We start from the raw sequence: 22,453 nt of genomic DNA on the forward strand, positions 1-22,453 counted from the left end.
TAGGTGGTACAATTAACAGGGCCTTGTAGGGAATGAATATGAATGGATGAGGTGAACATGTGATGATCTCTTCCTGGTTTGACCAACTGGATAAAGGTTCCGTTACAGATCAGGGTGGGGTAGGAGAAGAGAATTTCTGAGTATAGGTAATGAACTTAGTTTTTAATATTTGGAGCATACAGATAAAGACTTCAGGGAAGTCATAGGATATACAAGTCTGGATGATATGCCCAAGATTACTCAGCTACTAGGAAGCAGATTCAGTATTTGAACCTAGATTGTATCTGCTTCCAAAGCAGGTGCACTCTTGACCTCATGCTGCTAGTAATCTAAAGAGCACAGAGTCCAATGGAAAGTAAGGAGATTCCTGGGGATGGAATGAAGGAGTCTGGAGGAAAGTCCCTGAACAGGTTCAGCATGGAATTCATCATTCTAGAACATTGGGATAGGATGGTGACATCACAAGGCAAGGAGTCTGTTCATTTCACAGAGCATGTTCAGGCCTTGCTCTGCTTTCTCCTCTTGTTCTAACACCTCTCCTGGCCTTGTCATCCAGGCTGTACTTGAGGAGGAGGCAAGAGTCACAAGGGAACAGTGGGGAAACAGCCACAGAGGCAAGTGCCTGGCCATGGCTCTTCAGACATTAAAGGGTTGCCAGCTGAGTAGTCCCTGGACAGCCTTTTTGCTTGGTTAGAGCCCATCCCAGGGGTGAAGGAGGAGCGGCCAACTTGCTGCCTCCTCCTCCTCCATCTTTCATGAGCCATTCTCCTGCCCCTACATTCCATTGTCCCCAGACCTGGCCCCAGATCCGGGCACAGACAGGAGAGGCACCCCTTTCTCTCCTAGTTGTGTTTCCATGGTGTTCCCTCACAGCCCCACCTTCCCTCATTTGTTCCTCTCCATCCTCTAAAGCACAAATTATCACCATCTCCAAAAAGTTAACCTCTTTTCCTGCCAAACCCAGTTCCTCTGGAGGAAGGAGAAAGGAAGCAGATTCCTATATTGGATAAGGTATCCACAGCAAAGCTGGGAACCCAAGTAGACAAGACACCAGGGTTCATTTCTTACCTCTGATACTTCTAGAGCAAAATGTTCCTTGCACAGTGCATCTCTATCCCCAGGAATGTGAAGTGCAGAGACCCCACCCCCTCCAGTCATGTAGCTCATGCAGAAGCTGTACCCATACCTGCCCATCACAAGCTTCCAGAAGCACTTGGCCCAGCTCTCTGGACACTTGGCCTTGTGTCTGAGGCTCATGAAAAGAGTCATGGAATTGGGAAGAACCCCTGAAATGGTGTGAGGCTCAAGGGACAACGCAGCCCTGCAGGTATCAAGCCGCTCAGCTATGGGAACCCAGGACACCTCCATCGGCAACTACTCAGCTCGTGGCAACCTTGTTGGTTTCATTTTATAATCATGAAGGAAAACTTGTCACAGTCCCACAGCCTTTCCTCTCATCACAATCCCCTTCCTCTGACATCATGGAGGCAGGAACTGTCCTCTCTCCTCAGAGCACAGAGTCCAGATCCTCTCCAGGACAGACGTTCAGACAGAGCAGCTCCTCAGGCCACCACGATGTCCGTCCCCACCTCCCCACCCCACGCACCTCTGCCTTCCCTGCTGCTGCTGCTGCTGCTGCTGCTGCTGCTACTGCTGGGACTCACAGGTGAGTTGGGGTTTGAGGGGGTGTGCTGGGGAATCCCCTCTGCCTGTTCAATGTGTTCTCCCAATCTGATCCCTTAGAATTCCTCTTGGGAGGGTTTCCTCTGCTCCATCCCAGAACAGGCAGCGTTTGAAGGACTCGGAATGAAATGGCCTCTCCCAGTGGGCGTGTCTGTGGCCCACCCCCCGGGTAACAGTCAGAGCGCTAGGCACAGCAAGTCTCCATGCCCCTGCACCCCAGTTTCTGGCAAAAGAGCAGAGATTTTGTTTGTTTGTTTTTTAATTTATTGCCATCACACAAATATAGTGATGTTCAATATAGGAAAAAAAGTTGGGACACATGAAATTATAAAGCAAGAAAATAATCCACAATGCCTCCACCCAGGGATAATCACTGTTAAAATTTTGCCCAAGTTTGAGTGCTCAAAGAACATTCACCAGCGGTGGTCACTAGAGTTCTCTCCGGTTCCCCAGCAGGGGCCCACGGAGTCTACCTCCACTTGCTGAAAAATCTCCACAGGCCTATGCAGTCTCTTCCCCAAGGCCACTGGTCCGCGTGGGTGAGACTGTGAGTTCCAATTGCCGCTGCAGATTGCTGAGGGGTTCACACCAGAGGAAATAGGCAGCATTATCTGAGCGTGAGGAAGGAGGAGGAGTCTTGGATATTTTGGGAGAATAAAAGAGATGAGACACTCAGGCCCACTGGAGAATTTTACCAGATATCCAACAAAGAATTCACAGCAATTTTACACAATTTCTTCCAGAAAATAGAAGAGGTAAACTTCCCAATTCCTTTTATTTTATTTTATTTTTTCTGCCAAATTTATCTTATTTTCTTTAATCAGACTTTGTGGCTTAAGGGTGGGGGGTGGGGCATGGTTTCAAGGTTTTCCAGTCTCATTCAGAAAGTAGCTTTCGGCTGTCTTAAATTTTTTAACTCCAAGCAGCCCAAATACAAAACATGGATGAAGGTCAAACCTTCCTGTCAGTGTCTGAGAAAATTGGATGCCTACTCTCAACATACCAGCACTGGGTTTCTTTAATTTGGTATCTTGACCCAGGCCTGCCAGAAGAATGGCACAGATCCTGGCAAAAGAGAATTTTTCCTTTATCACGTAACTGTAACACTTTTTTTGGCTTAGGTTCTGGAAGCAAACACTAATTTCTAATAAAATTATGTGACGCCACAGTGGTACTGAGCCGTGTTTACAGTGGTTACAGCTTGGCCAGCTCGCTGCTGTGGGCTTAGTTCCTGTATTTCTATTCACCACCTGACCTTGTGTTCTAGCGAGGTCCAGGCCAACTGGACTTGGTTGCCCTGACACCCGGGCTCCCCCTGGTGGAGGATTAAGGACAACACTAAAAACATTAATTCAAGAATAAAACTGGGAAGCGGATTTGGCTCAACTGATAGAGCGTCTGTCTACCACATAGGAGGTCCAGGGTTCAAGCCCAGGGCCTCCTGACCCATGTGGCGAGCTGGCCCACACGCAGTACTGGCCCACACGCAGTGCTGATGTGCGCAAGGAGTGCGGTGCCACGCAGGGGTGTCCCCCGCATAGGGGAGCCCCACGCACAAGGAGTGCACCCCTCAAGGAGAGCCACCCCACATGAAAAAAGCTCAGCCCACCCAGGAGTGGCACCGCACACATGGAGAGCTGACACAACAAGAAGATGCAAGAAAAAGAGACACAGATTCCCGATGCCGCTGACAAGAACTCAGGCAGACACAGAAGAACACACAGTGAATGGACACAGAGAGCAGACAATGGGGGGAGGCAGGGGATGATAAAATTACCTCAGCTTAACAACCACTGCAGCACGGTGGGGAAAAGGACACCTTCAATCCTACTCTATACATCTATATCTGGAACTTTAAGAATCCTAAGAATCGGGCAAAGATGTAGCGCAACTCACATCTGGCCCCTAGAAATCAGAGATGCTCAGAAGCTAGCTTGGCTTGGTCACCACTGTGGTCTGGGTGCCTGGCAGAAGGTCATGGTCCTGGCTGGCACACTTGTCTCATTCCTCTGACCCTGGAGCTGGCATCCTCTTTACTTGGCAGAGGTAGAGAAGAGAACGAAGGTTCTAGCTCCTTCCCCACTAGGTGAGGCACAGTGACCCTGGGAAGACATCCAGCCAGTCCCAGCCTCAGAAGGGAGACACACATACCCCAGTGTGTGTGTGTGGGGGGTGGGGATGGGGGGACGAGTTCCCCTGAAGGCCAGGAAGGTCAGGCCAAAAAGGGAGCCTGAGACCCCAGGGGCAGAAATGGCAAGGGTGGCCAGGCCCACACTGGTGTGTTTGACCAAACCTCACCTTCCGAACAACTTGCGTGATGGGCCCAGAAACTCCTTCAGGCCTGCAGCAGCTGAACACAAAAGTTTCTAATGGAAAGGTTCTCAGGAACCCAGTGTAGGCAGGGCTTACTGGGAGGCCAGCCCTGGAGGAGTCCTACATGGGTGTTCCCTCTTAAAAAAACCCACCATCAAATGGGGCACACGATTAAGAGACACACTGTGGCCCATGATGGGGAGAGAGAAGAGATCTGCAGCAGTAATGGGATGCCAGGCCAAGCCTGGGCATGCAGGTGGCCTACCAGTGAAGGCCTGAGGGGGATGTCTTCTCATCTTTATTGCTTTCCAGAGAGAAGGGAGGCATCCAGACATGAAAATGGGAGCCATGGGGCCTCTCAAAGTGGAACGCGCCCCACGTGTGCCCACTGGAAGCTTGCAGGGAGACGTGGCTGCTGCACTGGAACTGCTCCTCAGATAACACTGGCTCCCTGCCCACCACCCCGTGGCCTCACACTGTCTCCAAGGTGCCCAACAGGCTGAATATCCTCCAGTGCCACTCCCAGAGCTTCAGCACGTCACCGTCCAGGTTCCCTGAGCACATGCAGTAGCGCCACCGGTAGACGTGGGAATCCTGGGCTTCCCGCATGCCCATGTAGAAAGGGATGACAGTGACACGGATGTTCTCGGTGGTTTCCCGGTGAACATTGGAGAGCTCCATCCAGGGCTGATTTTTCTCCTGCCAGGCCCATAGTGTCTCCTGAGTCACAAATGAGGGTGCTTTTGTCAGGTCATACAGAAGAAACCTTTCAAAGAGGTCATGCTGGACGGGCACCTGGTCAGTGGAGGTGCAGGGGAGGATGTCTTCATGGCTGACATAGTCCAGGCCTGGGATGGCACAGAGGGCCTGGCTGTCATCGTGGTTGGCCAGGAAGGTCACAGCCTCTGTCTGAGATCTCTGAGATGTATGTAGACAGTGTTGAGCTTCAGTCAGCACCTGATAGTGAGTTTTGCCTTTCAACTCCTTAGAGCCATGGCCAGCTGGGTTCTCTCTTTTTTCTGGAGCTGCAGAAGCCACATCCCAGTCACACGGTCTCACCTGCTAGGGAAACAAGACGATGCCTCGGTAGCAAAAAACACTATGAGGGAAGCAGACTTGGCCCAGTGGTTGGGGCGTCCGTCTACCACATGGGAGGTCCGCGGTTCAAACCCCAGGCCTCCTTGACCCGTGTGCAGCTGGCCTACGCGCAGTGCTGAAGCGAACAAGGAGTGCTGTGCCACCCAGGGGTGTCCCCTGCATAGGGGAACCCCATGTGCAAGGAGTGTGCCCTGCAAGGAGAGCTGCCCAGTGCGAAAGAAGTACAGCCTGCCCAGGAATGGCATCGCACACACGGAGAGCTGACACAAGATGACACAACAAAAAGAAACACAGATTCCCATGCTGCTGACAACAACAGAAGCGGACAAAGAAGAATACGCAGCAAATAGACACAAGAGAACAGACAAACTGGGGCGGGGGGGGAGGGGAGAGAAAGAAATAAATCTTTAAAAAAAACAAAACACTATAAAGGAAAAGCTAACCAGTCTCATATTTTCCATTCTGATTTGGCACCTCGAACACACCAACTGTCTCCAAAACTTGGCCCTCTGCTCAGTTTTGGGATGAGAGGTGCCCCATGTAGTCATGGTCGCCACTAGGGGAAAGGCGCCAGCTCCACCTGCTGCACAAAACAGCCTCGTCCCCCAGGCTCCAGTCAGCGACCAGGACCACCAGTGGCTGCCCACAGCCAGGGCCTGCCGGGTCGCAAAGCCCACCATGCCCCGCCCGAGCAGGCTCTGGCCCCCAATTCCTTTTATGAGGCTGCTATTATCTTGATAGCAAAACCAGACAAAGGCTGTACAAAACGGAAACCTACAGACCAATATCTCTCATGATATCAAAACATCACCATCCCAGGGTCCACAGGATGGAGGAATAAAATATGGATTAGAGTGGAGTTACCGGCATTCTACTATAGAACTATTGTGACTAGCAATGGGAGAAATTGTAGCATTGATGTGGAGAAAGTTCCTGACGGCAGGGAGAGGGAAGAAGAGAGTGATGTGGGGGCATTCTCGGGACTTGGAGTTGTCCTAAATGATATTGCAGGGACAGATGCTGGACATTATATATCTGGCCATAACCCACTGATTGGACTGGGGGAGGGTGTAAACTACAATGTAAACTATAAGCCATGTGGTACAGCAGTGCTCCGAAATGTATTCACCAAATGCAATGAATGTGTCACAATGAAGAAAAATGTTGTTGATGTGGGAGCAGTAGGGTGGGGTGGGGTGTGGGGTATATGGTAACTTCTTATATCTTTTAATGTAACTTTTTTTGTGATCTACATATTTTTTTAAAAAGGCAATTAAATAAAATTTTTTTAAAAAACAGCAAAATACTGGCAATTCAAATACAGCAATGTGTCTGTATCTTAACCATTGATTTTAAAATCAGTCCTAATAATCTACCATATCAAGAGGCTAAAGAAGAGAAGCAGATTTGGCTCAATGGATAGAGCATCCCATTGGAGGTCCAGAGTTCAAACCCAGGGCCTCCTGACCTGTGTGATGAGCTGGCCCATGCGCAGTGCAGATGTGCACAAGGAGGGCTGTGCCATGGAGGGGTGTCCCCCACATAGGGGAGCTCCACGCACAAGAAGTGTGCCCTGTAAGGAGAGCCACCCAGCGTGAAAAAAGTGTAGCCAGCCCAGGAGTGGCACACACACACACAGAGCTGATGCAGGAAGAAATTCAACAAAAAGAGACATAGATTCCCAGTGCCACAGACAAGAATATAAGCGGATACGGAAGAACACACACCAAATGGACACAGAGAGCAGACAACAAGGGGGGTGGGGAGGGCAGGGAAGGGGAGAGAAATAAATTTAAAATAATAATAATAAATCTTTTTTAAAAAACGAGGCTAAAGAAGAAAAATCTTATAATCATATCAATTGATGTAGAGAAAGCATTTGGCAAAATCCAATACCCATTCTTGATAAATATTCTGAGCAAACTAGGAATAGAGGAGGATTTCCTCAACTTGATAAAGAACATCTACAAAGCACTCACAGTTAACATTATACTTAATGGTGAAAGACTGAATGCTTTGTTCCTGAGATTGGAAACAAGGCAAGGGTGTCTGCTCTCACCACTCTTAGTCAACATTGTACTAGAAGTTCTAGCTACTGCAATAAGGCAAGGCAAAGAAATAAAAGTCATGGAGACTGGAAAGTAAGAAAGAAAACTGTCCCTATTGGCAGATGACATGATTTCCTGCATAGAAAATCCCAAGTAATCTAGTCTAGCAACTCCTAGGGCTAATAATAAGTGAATTCAGCAAGACGACAGTAATTTGACAGGACAGGCTACAACACACAAATTCAATTGTATTTCTATATACCAAATATATATATATGAAAACCAAAATTAAAAACACAATTCCATTTACAATTGCTCCAAAGAAAGTGAAAGACTTAGGTATAAACCTAATTAAACATGTACAGGATTTGTGTGCTGAAATTACAAAATGCTGATGAAAGAAAACAAAGGCCTAAATAAATGCAGAGAAATATTATGTCTTAATATACTAAAGATGTCAATTCTCCCCAAATTGTCTATCATTTTTGTATTAGTCCGCCAAAGGGGTGCTGATGCAAAATACCAGAATTGGTTGGTGCTTATAAAGGGTATTTATTTGGGGTAGGAGCTTACAAATACCAGGCCATGAAGCCTAAGTTACTTCCCTCATCAAAGTCTATTTCCATGTGTTGGAGCAAGATGGCTATTGATGTCTGGCAGGTTCAGGCTTCCAGGTTTCCTCTCTTCCTGGGTCCTACTTTTCTCTGGGCTCAGGTCCTCAGTTTTCTCCACAAGGTCAGCTGTAGACTATCAGGCGAATGGCTCTGTCTCTCTCCCCGGTGCTTCTGCTATATCTAAGGAGCCGTCTCTGTTCCTCTGTGTTCTTCTCCTAGCTCAGGTCTTCTCTTCCTGGGGCTGGCTTGTCTATCCTCTGTGTGCTTACTTCCCAGGGCTCCAGCTTAAGGTTTCAGCATCAAACCCCAACGTCAAAATTCCAATATCAAAAAAGTCCCAACTCGAGAGTATGAACTACAGGGTAAACGATTATCCACGTGATGCAGCAGTGCTCCAAAATGTGTTCTCCAAGTGCGATGAGTGTGCCACAATGATGGGGAATGTTATTGGTGTGGGAGGAATGGGTGGGGGAGTGAGGGGTATATGGGAAACTCTTACATTTTTTATAATGTAAACTTTTTTGTGATGTATGTATCTTCAAAAATTACAATTTACAAAAATGATGGGGGTGAGGGTGTGAAGAGTAGGTTATATGGGAACCTCTTATGTTTTTTAATGTAACATTCTATGTGATCTATTAACTTTAATTTTTTTAAAAAAAAACAATTCTATCCTTTGCCATGCTTTTTATCTGAGTCCCCACCCACCAAGGGGTGGGCACTCAATGCCCTAATGACATGGTCCAATCAAAGCTCTAATCATAACTTAATCATGCCCAGTAATAGACCAGAATACAAACATAATCCAATATCTATTTTTGGAATTCATAGCCATATCAAATCACTACAGTTTTAACGCAATTCCTCTCAAAGTGTCTGTAAGATATTTTTCAGACATAGGCAATCTTATTCCACAATTTATACGAAAAATACCAGGTCTTACAATAGTTAAAACAATCTTCACAAAGAAAAATAAAGTGGGAGGAATCATTCCACCTGATATGAACGCCTACTATATAGCTACAGTAGTCAAGACAGTGTGGCCTTGGCAGAGGGATAGACACATAGATCAATGGCAAGAACAGAGAACCCAGAAATAAACCCAGGCAAATATGCCCAACTAATTTTTGACAAAAATGAAAAGCAGTTCAATGGAAGAAGGATAGACTTTTCAACAAAAGATGCTGGAGCAACTTGTCATCCCGAGGTTAAAGTAAGTACCCTGACCTAAACCTCAATCTTACATGAAAAGTAACTCAAATTGGATCACAGATTTACATGTAAAATTATAAAATTTTAGAAAATAGTAGGAGAAAATCTTTGGGGTCTAGGGCTAGGCAAAAAGTCCTGAGACTTCAGACCAAAAGTACGATCTCATCAAATGAAAAACTGATTAATTGGACATCATCAAAATTTAAAACTTTTGCTCAATGAAAGATCATATAAAGAGGGTAAAAAAGACAAGCTACAGACCAGGAGAAAATATTTGCAAACCACACATCCAACAAAGAATATGTATCTAGAACCTAGAACTCTCAAAACTCAACAGTAAAACAACAAACAATCCAATTAGAAAACTATCAAAACCTATGAACAGACATTTCATCAAAGACAGTACACAAATGGCAAATAAGCACATGAAAAGATTTCCAACATCTCTAGCCATTTGCAAATGCAAATGAAGACCACACAGAGATATCACTACACACCTATTAGAATGGCTAAAATTAAAAAGCGATAACACCAAATACTGATGAGGACTCGGAGGAACTTGCTCACTCATTCCTTGATGGTGGGAAGGTAAAATGGTATAACCACTTTGAAAAACAGTTTGGCAGTTCCTTAAAAATCTAAGCATGCAACTACCTTACAACACAGCAACTGCACTAATGGACATTTATCCCAGAGAAATGAAAACTTGTGTTCACACAAAACCTATACCAAAATGTTCATAGCATTTTTTAGTCATATTAGCCCCAAACAGGAAACAACCCAGATGCCCTTCGACAGTTGAATGGTTAAACAAACTGTGGTACATCCACACCCATGGAATACTCCTCAGCAATAAAAGGAACAAACTATCCATACAAGCAACTGCTTAGATGGATCACCACGTAGTTATGCAGAATGGGGGAAAAAAACCGTACTGCAAACAATTGTATACTTAAGATTCCATCTATGTAACATTCTTGAAATGACAAAATTGTAGAAATGGGGAAAAGGTTAGTGGTTGCCAGGGATTAAGGACAGAGGAGAGGGGGACATAGATGTGACTATAAAATGGCAATATCAAGGATCCTTGTGATGATAGAACTACCCTGACATTAACTCTAGTGGTGGGTACATGAACCTACACATGATGAAACTGTCATAGAACTAAATACACATGCACATACACATATACAAATGCAAATGAGTACAAATTAAACTGGGGGAATTTAAAGCATGATTAGTGGATTTTATCCTGATTATGATCTTGTACTATAGTTTTGTATGATCTTACTGAGGGAAGTTGAGCAAAAGGTTGACAGGCTCTCTCTATATTATTTCTTATGTTGTAGGTGAATCTGTAATTATCTCAAAATAAAAAATAAAAACAAATTAGTTTACAGAACACAAAAAGAGGTCTTAATAAAGCAAACATACTAGCATAAAATTTTGCTGAAAATTAAGTGATTAAAGTAGAGCTGAGTCATTTCACCTGGAAAAAAAGAAAAGAAAACTAGGCAGTCAACTCCAGAGCCCTCTGCTCTAGGGCCCACAAATAGGACATGAAAGGGAAGAATCCTATGGAAGGTTAGAAAGTCATGTGCTGCAGTGTGTGTCTCCCAAGGTCATAGCTTCTTTGTCTATGGCTTTTTTATGGAAACTGAAGGATGCAACACTGAAAAGGTGGATGTGCAAGTGTAATCTGTTTATTGCTTGTGAGCAAATCTCCCTGTGTATTATATGAACGGATGGTGGATGAATGCTACATCGGTGCAAAGCAGAAACTGGAAGTCCAGTGTCTTGACTCTTTTACAGCCCGTGCCTCTTGGGGCTGCAAGTGGGAAAACCAGTAAGTCAATCAGTGGCCAAATGTCTACCAGGGTCAGAATCTGACTAACTTCTCCTAACTTCTTGGTCTTACTTGTATTAATCATGGTACCTTTGTTATGTTACAGTAGTAAATAAATCCCAAATCTTAGTGCCTTAAAACAATAAGGATGTATTTCTTAAAAAAAAAAAACAGAAAAGAAAAATATATGAGACTGTCTTCTGTTTAGATAGAAGAGTAAATGGACCAGGAAATATAGTCGGATTGCCAGGTGTTCCCTTAGAAATGAGCTGCATAGTTGAGAAGACTTTTGCTGATGCTACAGCTCTTGTTGAAAGATTTTAAAATTCGACAATGCAGTAGAATCTCTTACTGAGCAAATGACAGTTCTCACCAAATGAGTAGAAATGACAGGGAGGTACTGATGAAAGGGGATGTTGATGTGGGAGGAGCGGGGAGTGGGTGGGGAGTGGGGTATATGGGAGCCTCTTATGTTTTTTAATGTAACATTTTGTGTGATCTATTTATCTTTTTTAAAAAGACAAAAAAAAAGAAAAATAAGACTAACATTCACAAGAATTACATTCAGGAAATCAGGAGAGGAGCTACAAGGCTGAGGCAAAAATGTAACTATAGGCATTCTTTCATGCACAAAAATGCCTTGGATTAGCAGTCATCTCCTGATACCCAGGGAAGAAGAGATCTGAGGGTACTTGGAGAGGGAAGGCCTTTTAGTAAAAAATTGGCAAAATTAACAGGGGTCATTCAAAAGAGTATGGGGGGCCCAAAATGGCGGCTAGCCGCTATTGGCGTTTTCTTAAGCTCTGTGAGGAATGGCCAGTGGACGAGACCAAACGGGGCCGGGACTTGGGCGTTTACCTGCGGCAGCGGTAGCACAGGCCTTTCCGGAGGGCAAGAACACTCAGATTGCAGAGCCCGAGGCCTGCGATCAGATGTATGAGAGCTTAGCACGACTCCTTTCGAACCATTACAAACACAAGTACCCTTGCCCCTGAGACACTAGCTTTAGCGGCCTGGAAGAGTACAAGCTCATCCTGGCCACAGACACCTTGGAAGGGTTTAAGGAAATGAATAAAGGCATGTGGAAGAAACGGCAGAAGTTTACCCCCAAGAGACCTGAAGAGAAGCAGAAGGTCTGGGCTCAGTCCTTGTCTCGCCCACAGACATAAGTGTAGAGTCTTGCTTGTCACCGTCATAAATAAAACCGCCCTGATTGCCCTTGAAAAAAAAAAAAAAAAGAGTATGGAATGGGATTTGTAAAATTGTGCAGCCACAATGGAAAGCAATATGGTGTTAGCTCAAAAAAATGTAGACTTGCCATACAACCCAGTAATACCCAAAAGAAATGGAAAACAAAAACTGTAGGGAGAGCTAGAGGTTAATAGTTAAATGGCGTAAGCATTCTGGATACTTTCTGACTATACCCAGGCACAATAACACAGTGTAACTGCTCTCAACTTCAGGGGGATGAACTTGAACTTGAAACTCCACCAACACATATGCCAGCTAATCAGTATATGCAACATGAGAGGTATGCCACTGTAAGAGCCAATCATATATTCTGATAGTAGTAACATAAAAGCAGCTCCTATGTAAACAGAGGAGTGGAGAGAACAAAGAAAGCTTAAAGGAACAGGATCAGGGAAACAGCAGAGGAAGGGAAATAGCATGGAATAAATTCAATACGCATTTAAAAAAAAAAAAGACAAGGTGGTATCAGGAAGAAAGTCACAAATTTAATGAAGTTTCAAGATACTAAACATGGTCCACAATAGTTCCAGACCTCCAGCAAGAAAAAGGACTAATCAGAGATTTGCATCAAGAAAACAAAATTTTGTACATCCCTGGAAAAACATCAGTCTACTCTGGAACTTATAATGAGCAAGTCCTGAGAACAAATAGGTTTAGGTTACTAATGGCTACCAAAAATGATCTGGGTATAACAAAGAGCAGCATTACAGGATTGACATGGTACATACACAGTGAATAAGCCCAAAGCGTTCTTGCTTGATGTGATCTGGAGCATCCTTGAAGCACCTCAACATGGACAGGAGAGGAAGCAGAATGAATTGCATGTTGAACAGATAATTGAAATGGCAACAGGAATGAGGAAAGCCTCTGAAATTGTCAGATGAGAAATAACAGTTGCAAGGAACAAGAACTAATTTCTCAACTTAAAGAAAGATGGAGCATCAGAAAGAATATCTTTGTCAACATTAGTCACTAACCAATATGAGCCTGAGAATGAGCTGTAGAGTATGTGGGTTTATGCGTGTCTTTCACACAGCACCCAAAGGTCCCTAGGACTGGCCTACTAAATCAAAGGTGGAACAGAAAAATCACAATCTCCATCAAAGCTTTATTTTATCTTTTATACTATGTATAATATACAGGCAATAAATTTTTCTAAAGATTTATTTTATTTATTTCTCCCCTTTCCCACCCCCCCCTCCCGCCCCGCTTTTGCACTTGCCATCTGCTCTCTCTTCATCTTCTTTTTGGGAGACACTGGAAACCAAACCTAGGACCGCCCATGCGGGAGGGAGGCATCCAATCACTTGAGCCACCCTGCTTGTTGTGTCTCTCATTGTGTTTCCTTGCTGTGTCTCTTTGTTGCATCATCTCACTGTGTCATCTTGTTGCATCAGCTCATTGTGCCAGCCTATCATGTCAGCTCATTGTCCTATTCATCTTCTTTAGAAGGCACTGGGAACCAAACTCAGGACATCCCATGTAGTAGCGGGCAGCCAGCTACTTGAGGCACATCCACTTCCCCAGGCAATAACTTTTATGACATGGTGATAAAAAGGCATAGTCAGTGGTCATAGACTTTTATTTCTGTTAAAACATAATAGTTATCTGCTATAATTCATTCCAATAAGATGTGAAGAATTCCCAAATAGGAATTTGATTATCTAGAAAGAATTATGGCCTAAATGGAAATTAAATAACTAAACCAATAATTTATTTCATTCTTAGAGATTATTATGTCCAATAGAGCTTTAATATAAAATTATAATTATGTTATAATTAATTTCTATTATATTAGAATTCTTATTTATATTTATAATGTTTGTTGCTATGTAATCTATTTTTTATAATTGATTATATTAAATCTGACCTGGCTTTGTGTTCTCTTTAAAATTTGTAATTTCTTTCTATATATTTTTATATTTGTTTTGCAACTTTACAATAGGACTTTTTAACAGCTAAAAAAAAACATAATTGAAAGGGGAATGAATGTAGTTCAAATGGTTGAGCACCTGTTTCCCACGTACCAGGTCCTTGGTTCAATCCCTAGTACCTCCTAAAAACAAAACAAACAAACAAACAAAAAACAACTCAGGGAAGCTGGTATAGCTCAGTGGTTGAGCACCAGCTCCCAGGTTCAATCCCTAGCCCCTCTCAATACCTAAAAATAATAATTATTATTATTATTGAAAGAAAAAGGACGAAAAAGAAAAAATGAAAAAATTTAAAAGAGAACTTAAGTCATCGTTACTAGGTAAACAGATGAAGAGCTCTCACGTGGTCTGAGCTGGCAGTCATGCAGCCGGCTGTCAGGAGACTTCTTGGAATTTTGGTTTCCAAGGCTGCTTCAGCAAACACTGTGAAATGGGTTGGGTTAAACAATGGGAATTTATTTGCTCATGGTTTTGAAGCTAACAAGTACAAATCAGGGCATCATCAAAATGATGCTTTCTTCTCAAAGACCAGCTGCTGGTGATCTTTGGCTCCTCAGCCAGATGGCAAAGCACGTGTCAGCATCTTCTGTTCTCTCCCTTCTCTTCTGGGTCTGTTGATATCCAGCTTCTGGCTGCTCCCTCTGGCTTCCTTTCTGCATCCGAGTTTCACTCTGCTTATAAAGGACTCCAGTAACAGAATTAAGACCCATCCTGCCTGGCTGGGCCACACCTTACCTGAAGTAACCTCTTCAAAAGCCCTACTTACAATGGGTTCACATCCACAGGAGTGGATTCAATTTAAGAACACGTTTTTCTGGGGTACATACAGCTCCAGCAACTACACTTGGGTAAACCTGGATACTCCTAATAAGTGTTTACAAACAATTCATAGAAAAATCCTGTTTCAAAAACACAAATTTTGTCATGACTTTGTGAATGGAAAACTCCCCATTCTAAATTGTATCCTCCCACTTTTGGGGTCAAAGTTAACTAAGGCCTTAGTGATTACCTATTTTCTTTACCATTGATTTAAATTTTTGTTAAAGAAAATTCGGCTTTAGAGGAAACAGAAATGTTTTATATGCAACATAATCAGAAGAGGTAATTTAATTTTAACTGACTTACCATAATTAATACTTAGTTTGCAATTGTCCATAGCTTACTTTAAGTGGGAAAGTGTATAAAAATATCCTTTCAGGACTTCTAAATTTACTTTGAAATGACTGCATCAACCAGAGAGGAGAAAAAAAGTCATCTTCATTATTAAATCAAAGCCACAATTACTGTGCCTAGCTTGTAGTATCAAGTTTTATAACATTGATAGTAGTATTGATTTCACTTCTTCTGGCTCCTAAAAGCATTGACCTTTTTTGTAGGTTACTTTTAAAATATACCAACACTAACAAGTATATTATAATTTCAAAATTTTTTTCTGAATCTAATCTTGGGCTCTCTCTGAATTTCATAACCTGTAAGGTTTTCTACTACCTTTCAGTAAAAAGGGAGAAAAGAAATGGATTTAGGAGTATTAGTTCTTCCTTTGCTTTCCACAAAATATCAAGTTTACAGTGGTTTAATATTTTTTTTAAGATCATCAAGTGTTCCTTAACATAAATTTAAATTTTAAATTGTCCTCGAGTTTTATTTTGTGCTAATTATAGAAAAAAAGGATAAAACTGAAGAAAAAGTGTCAAATAAGTTTAAATATATTACATTTAAAGATTTATTTATTTCTCTCCCCTTCCCCGCCCCCCCCAGTTGTCTGTTCTCTGTATCCATTTTGCTGCGTGTTCTTCTTTGTCCTCTTCTATTGTTGTCAGTGGCACGGGAATCTGTGTCTCTTTTAGTTGTGTCATCTTGCTGCATCAGTTCTTTGTGTGTGCAGTGCCATTCTTGGGCAGGCTGCACTTTTCTTTCTTGCTGGGGGGCTCTCCTTATGGGACGCACTCCTTGCACGTGGGGCTCCCCTATGTGGGGGACACCTGGCATGGCATGGCACTCTGCGCGCATCAGCACTGCACATGGGCCAGCTCCACACGGGTCAAGGAGGACCAGGATTTGAACCGCGGACCTTCCATGTGGTAGACAAACGCCTTAACCACTGGACCAAGTCCACTTCCCCCTAAATATATTACATTTACACATATATGTACATGCCTGTAGCAGAAAAGGCATATCTCTAAATTAGCACTAGCAGAAAACTCTACTTTTGAGTATAGCATTTATTGGAGAAGTATATGAAATTCATACTTCATATAGTAATGTATTTTTATGCATAATTTCATATATTGCTAAAATCCGAAGCCTACTTTTCATTTTACAATTTTTCTTTCTTAGGTTTGAGGATGGGGAAGGATGCAATTGCTTAAAAGGTGAAAAGGCTATTAGCCCAAATATTAATGGATTGGTTTTCACATTTATAGACCTTAAAATTAGTATTTTATAAATAAATGAAAGAAAATTTTATTTTAAAGTTTTCTATTAATTTTGGGAAAAGTATTCCTTAATTTGATGGCATGTTCATTCAAAAGTCTTACCCTAAATAAGACTTAAAGAAGGGAAAATGCACAGCTGAGATTTCATCTTAGGCTACTCTTCCCTTCCACACTCCAAGTGTGGTTCCTCCCACTGAGGAAACGAATCACGTGTGGGTCCCTGCCGAGTGGGCCCTTCCACACAGGTTCTCTGCCTCCAGAAATGAGAGGTGGAAGGCTGATTATTGTTTCTATCATGCCCGAAGATTTGCTGCTGTTTGGTGAAGTTTGCCCCAAGTATCCTTTATTTCCTGCAAGAAAGACAGATGATTCAACCTCTGGAGCTCCAGGCAACCTGAATCTCTGTAAAGATCTCCTGACCTCCCATTATGGGCTGGAGTCTGTTTGGGGCCTGGAAAACTGACTGGTATCTCCATTCCCCCATCCTGGGAGTCAAAGAGTGGATGCAGTTTCCTACCATGGCCCTGGGCAGCTTCTGAGGAATCTTCAGATCAAAAGTGCATTCCACCCAAGAGATCTAAGCCCCCTCTCAACCAGAGACAGGGTGGGCATTACGCACCACAAATCCTCAAGATTGACAAATGAACAAACATAAGGGAGACTAACATATGGACTAACGTAGACTTATGATTATTCTAGCAATGGAAGAATTTGTAGCATTGCTGTGAAGGCAGTGGCCACCAGAGGTTCTGAGGGAAGGAAGAGGAAAGAATAGGTGCAAGATGGGGGCATTTTGGAGACATTGGAATTGTCCTGCATGACATTGCAATGACAGATACAGGCCATTATACGTTTTGTCAAAACTTATAAAATTGTGCAGGGCAAAGTGTAAACTATAATGTAAACTGTAGACTATGGCTAGTAGCAATGCTTCAATATGTGTTCATCAGCTGTAACAAATGTACCACACAAATGAAAGATGATGTTGTTAATGGGGGAAAGTGTGGGAAAGCGAGGGGGTGGGGTATATGGGAATCTCCTATACTTTTGATGTAACATTTATGTAACCTAAAGTTTCTTTAAAAATAAAAAATTTTTAAAATACTAAAAAAAAAAGTGCAGTCTAGGGGAGTATGTGTAGCTCAGTGGTTGGGTACCTACTTCACATGTACAAGGTCCCAGTTTCAATCCCTGGGTCTCCTTTGAAAAAAAAAAAAAGCACAGTCTAGTTTATCACCTTCTTCCAAGGTCTTGCTTGTTGCCCAGAGGACACTGAGTTCTACCCACAGTGACTCCAGTTTCTCCAGGTCTGTACTGAGACCTCCAAACAAAACAATTTTTGTTCTTTTGTTCTCTGAGCACAATCCCTCTTACTCTCCTTCTGAATTAACTTCCATAAATACAGGGAGAATTCGGAGTTCTATCAGGGAAAGCTGAACATCCCCGGTTGTGTTTCAAATCCAGCCATCTTCCCTGACACCCACCACCACCTCTCCAGGGGATAATTCGGAGCCCTGTTGAAGCAGGTGGCTGCCTCTCCTCCCACCCACTCTTGCCTTGGTCAGTTCCCTGCTGCCCCTTGTTCCATACTCCAGCGAAGCTTGTCTGCAAACTTAGTGGTTTTCCCACTTTAAAAAAAGAAATGGACCCTAAAAATAGAAACGGACCCTGAAAAATGGCTATTTTTCAGTCCCCTCAAAAATAAGTGAAGGGAATATTCTCTCTCCATGAACTCTATACTCCCTAAATCTTACCTCCTCTTTCCCAGCCTGCCCTTATTCCAGAGTTTCTCAGCCTTTTTTTTTTTTATGATCACTCCCCTACGGTATGTTTTTAAAGTATTTTTTTCCTATTCATCCCTCATGAACTTTAATAACTCAGATATAGAGTATATCTATTTATATACTATATGTATATCTGTGCTCTAGATATACTAATTAGATATACTAATTATAAAACTTGTTCTTTTTTTCCAATGAGGTTGAGTGATAGAATTTTAAAGTTAAAAGTTAAATTAAAAATTTTTAAGCTACTAACATTTACCTTAACTTTATAACATTACTTGCTGAGTGTGGTGGACAGACCCTAAGGTGGCCCCAGTGATCCCTGGATCTTGTGTTCATGCCCTTAGATCTACCCCTCTGCTTGAGTGTAGGCAGAACCTATGACTCGATTCTAACCAAAACAATATTGCAAGGCTGTCACCGCCATGATTATGTTAGGTTCTATAAGACTATAAAACCGTCTCAGTAGGGTTGCTCTTGATCTCCTGCTGACCTTGAAGAAACAATCAGGCGTGAACTGACTGTGCAGAGGCCCTCTTGGCTAGAAACAGCAGGCAGCCCTGTGGGAGCTGAAGGCCTCAGGCCTACAACCACAAAAGTCTGAATTCTACAACAACTTGGGTGAGCATAGAATTGCCCTAGTGGAACCTCCAAATAAGAAGGCAGCCCAGCTGTCACTTTGATTGCAGCCTGGGAAGACCTCTAAACCGAAAAACCTACTACACTGTGCCTGGACTCCTGATTCACAGAAACTATGAGATAATATGTGTTGATTCAAACCACTAAGTTTGTGGTGATTAATTACACAGCAAAAGAAAACTGACAAACTACCAGGAAAAAGGTCTCCATAGTTTTGAAGGACTGATCCAGCACACATTTTATGTATCTTCCATGAACTCAGTGTAATGCTGCTTGTGTGATACCCGAAAAAACATAGCAAGAACAATTAAATACTAATAAATAAGATTTTGTTGAGTTGGTAATATCATACCCCAAGAACCAATTTTCACCCCTTACTGGAATATATACCCCTCTTTGAGACTTAATACCGTAACGTTTATTTTGGGGGAGTTGGAAGAGTGGGTTTTTGTATGATGGAAAGGCTAATAGGGAGAGGAAGTGTCTCTATCTGGATCACTCTCTGAACTCAATATGTGGGTTACCAGCATGCAATCATTAGCATGGAGCTTTAGCCCTAATTCTGAGACAAATGTAAAAATATGACCAAATCCTATTTCAGAGTTTTTATTTTAATGAAAATCCATTCATCTATTAATTCAAAATATATTTCCTTAGTAGCTACTATGTTCCAGGCCATCCTGATATCCTGATGCAGAAGGAAGTTACTATTCTCTTCTCTTTCTTTCCAGGATCTACAGATGAGAGTCTCCAGGTGCAACAACCTGAGATGACACAGACTGTATCAATTGGGGACACAGTCACCTTGAGTTGCACTGTACCAGATTCACTCCCAAGTGGACCTGTCCTGTGGTTCAAGGGAACTGGACCAAACCGGAAATTAATCTACAATTTCAAAGAAGGTCTCTTTCCCAGAGTACAACAAATTGGAAACACCGCGAAAGCTGACAACACAGACTTTTCCATCCGCATCAGTGAAATCTCTCTTGCAGATGCTGGCACCTACTACTGTGTGAAATTTAAGAAAGAGGACCCTGACATGGAGTACCTGTCAGGTCAGGGCACCCACGTGTCTGTGACAAGTGAGTATGACTTCTCCATCCTCTGGTAGGTGATATCTCAGGAATAATGTCCTCAATTCATTGAACAACTGCTATATGCCAAATATTGAGGGTACAATATATATTTGATCTTGTTTCATTCTCTCAATAACCTGTGAGTTAGATATTTTATGGGGGTGGGAGGAATGAGATTCAGAAATGTTAACAGAGTGATGAGGGACATTTTGGTGTCTTCCCAACATTCACCTCACCCAAGATAACTAGATTACATCAATTATGATAACTCCATTCACTCTGCCAGTGACTAACCCGAATATGGGACTGGCATAAGCCAACTTGGGTCCATAAGGCAAAAAGCTGGTCTTACAGAGGGATCTGGGCAACTGAAGCAATTATTCCTCTTGATAACTGGGAACAGGAATCATGTTGCCCCAGGTGCTACAGGCAGACATTACCATGAGGGGAACCAAGTTAAAGAAAGATCTCTGAATGTAGGTCTAGGCCATCCTGCTCCCAGACCCCATTCCACCTTTCAACTGCCATCCATGGGAGATAAAACATCTTGTTGTGTGAGCCAGTTTGCTCAAAGTCAGTAGTATTCCAAGGGATGCCAGGAGATGATGGTCCCACATTCACACAGCAGTGAAGTGCAAGTATAAATCAATTTTTTTTCATTTCTCAAAGACTTACTTTTTCTTCATATTTCACTACTTTTTCTATCCCAGAGTGAAAAGAGAGCTTCCGAGTCCTACCCTCCACATATCAGTCCCGGAAAAGCATTTGGGCTAGACTTTCCTGTGTCATGTGTACAACATTTCATTGACTCCTTGTTTCCTGGGAGAGGAGGTGCTGTGATAGAAATTCCATCAACCCAAAGGAACAAATGCGAAGGAAACTGGAAACAACATATGCCCACTACAAATTCCAAGCCTTTCATTTCACAGATAAGGAAACTGAGACCTGGAGAGGTGAATTGGCTTGCCTAAGGTTACACAGGCCACTGATACTAGAACCCACATCTCCTTCTCCTACAGTCCATTAGGGTTATGACTTTATCCACTTTCTAAAAAGAAGATTATAATTTAGGGTGCAGGTGTGACAGTGAAGATGATTGGGGGGGAGGGTGTTGTGAATAGGTTCAATTTCCCCATTAAAATTCAATACTCAGACTCAGAAATATATGCCATTTCCACATAATAAAAACACATATACAAATATTTTCAGTGCTGAACCCATGTATTAATTTCCTGTGGCGATAGTAAAAATTAACACAAAATTGGGGGCCTAAAACAGAAATAGACCTGTGCAGACAGCTATATATTTATATACTTGCCCTCCTTTCTTATCAACTTCTTTAAAAGACATAAAATTACATAAAATAATAATTATAACAACATATTGTTGAGTTTGTAATATTTATAGATGTAATATGTCTAACATTAATACCACAAAAAGGAGGAAAGGGAACAGAGCTATATACGAGTAATGTTTCTATAGTTCATGGGGATTAAATAAAACTGAAGCTGATTCTGTTAAGATGTGTATGGTAAACTCTAGAGCAACCAGTATGGAAGTACTCAAAAAATACACTAAAAATATCAATTAAAAAATATCCAAAAAAATACTGAAAAATATCAATAAAGAAATTAAAATCCTACAATAGAAAATATTCACTCTGGCAGAAGCTACCAAAGGAGCAAAAGAGGAACAAAACTGGCTTTTAAGGCCCCCAACTGGTTGAATAAGTCCCATTCATATTATCAAAGATAAAACCCTATAGAGGCTTATCCCACCTACAAAATACCTCCACAGCAATATTTAGGCCAGTGTTTGGGCAAAAAACTAGGCACCTTAATCTAGTCAAGCTGACACATATAATTAGCCAAAGCAATCCTCTTTTTCTAACCTATGGAAAAGTTTGTATCAGATTGAAATTATATTTATTAGTTGAATATTTGGCAAATATTGTCAATGAATTCATCTAGACCTAAAGTTTTCATTGCAGGAAGATTTTTAAATAACTGATTCCATTTTTTTAATGATTTTGGGACGGCTTATGTTTTCTATTTCTTTTTTTTTTTAATTCAAATTATATTTATTTTTTTAACAACTCAGTTTTACTGATACATATTAATGAAGCATACAATTAATCCAAAATGTGCAGTCAATGGTATTTGGTATAATTTTATAGTTGTGCATTCATCACCTCAATGATCAATAGAGTATTTTCATTATTTCAATAATAATAAACATAATGAACAAAAAACAAATAAACAAAAATAAGAAATTTCTTCACCCCTCAATCTCTCTATGCTTCCCCTGCTGTACATAGCTGCAATTTCTGACTATTCTTGCACAATTACTTATTTATTTATTAAGTAATTTTACTGAGATCTACCCAAAGCATATAATCAATTGCTCTTAGTATGATCACAATGTTGTGCATTTGTCACCACAAAAATATTTTATAGCAATTTCATTATTCCAAAAATAAAAATGCCATACCCCTTAGCAGTCCTTCCCCAGTCCTACATA

At 42.0% G+C, this 22,453-nt stretch overlaps 1 protein-coding gene and 4 pseudogenes across 1 annotated transcript; 4 read left to right on the forward strand and 1 right to left on the reverse strand.

Moving 5' to 3' along the window:
- Positions 1–22,453, forward strand: part of LOC101410925 (signal-regulatory protein beta-1-like) — a 66,867-nt pseudogene that overhangs the window by 33,040 nt on the left and 11,374 nt on the right.
- On the forward strand, positions 526–20,872 carry LOC139437532 (signal-regulatory protein delta-like). The gene is made up of 3 exons (XM_071211833.1): positions 526–1,666; positions 19,589–19,939; positions 20,644–20,872. The coding sequence occupies exons 1-3, from the start codon at positions 1,417–1,419 to the stop codon at positions 20,646–20,648; spliced, it is 606 nt and encodes a 201-aa protein (XP_071067934.1). The 5' UTR covers positions 526–1,416; the 3' UTR covers positions 20,649–20,872.
- LOC139437554 (polymerase delta-interacting protein 2 pseudogene) lies at positions 4,258–5,774 on the reverse strand (annotated as a pseudogene).
- On the forward strand, positions 11,583–11,983 carry LOC139437531 (ubiquinol-cytochrome c reductase complex assembly factor 2 pseudogene; annotated as a pseudogene).
- On the forward strand, positions 12,204–13,069 carry LOC139437555 (FGFR1 oncogene partner 2-like; annotated as a pseudogene).

This window comes from Dasypus novemcinctus, chromosome 24, assembly GCF_030445035.2.
Source record: "Dasypus novemcinctus isolate mDasNov1 chromosome 24, mDasNov1.1.hap2, whole genome shotgun sequence".
NCBI classification, from domain to species: Eukaryota; Metazoa; Chordata; class Mammalia; order Cingulata; family Dasypodidae; genus Dasypus; species Dasypus novemcinctus.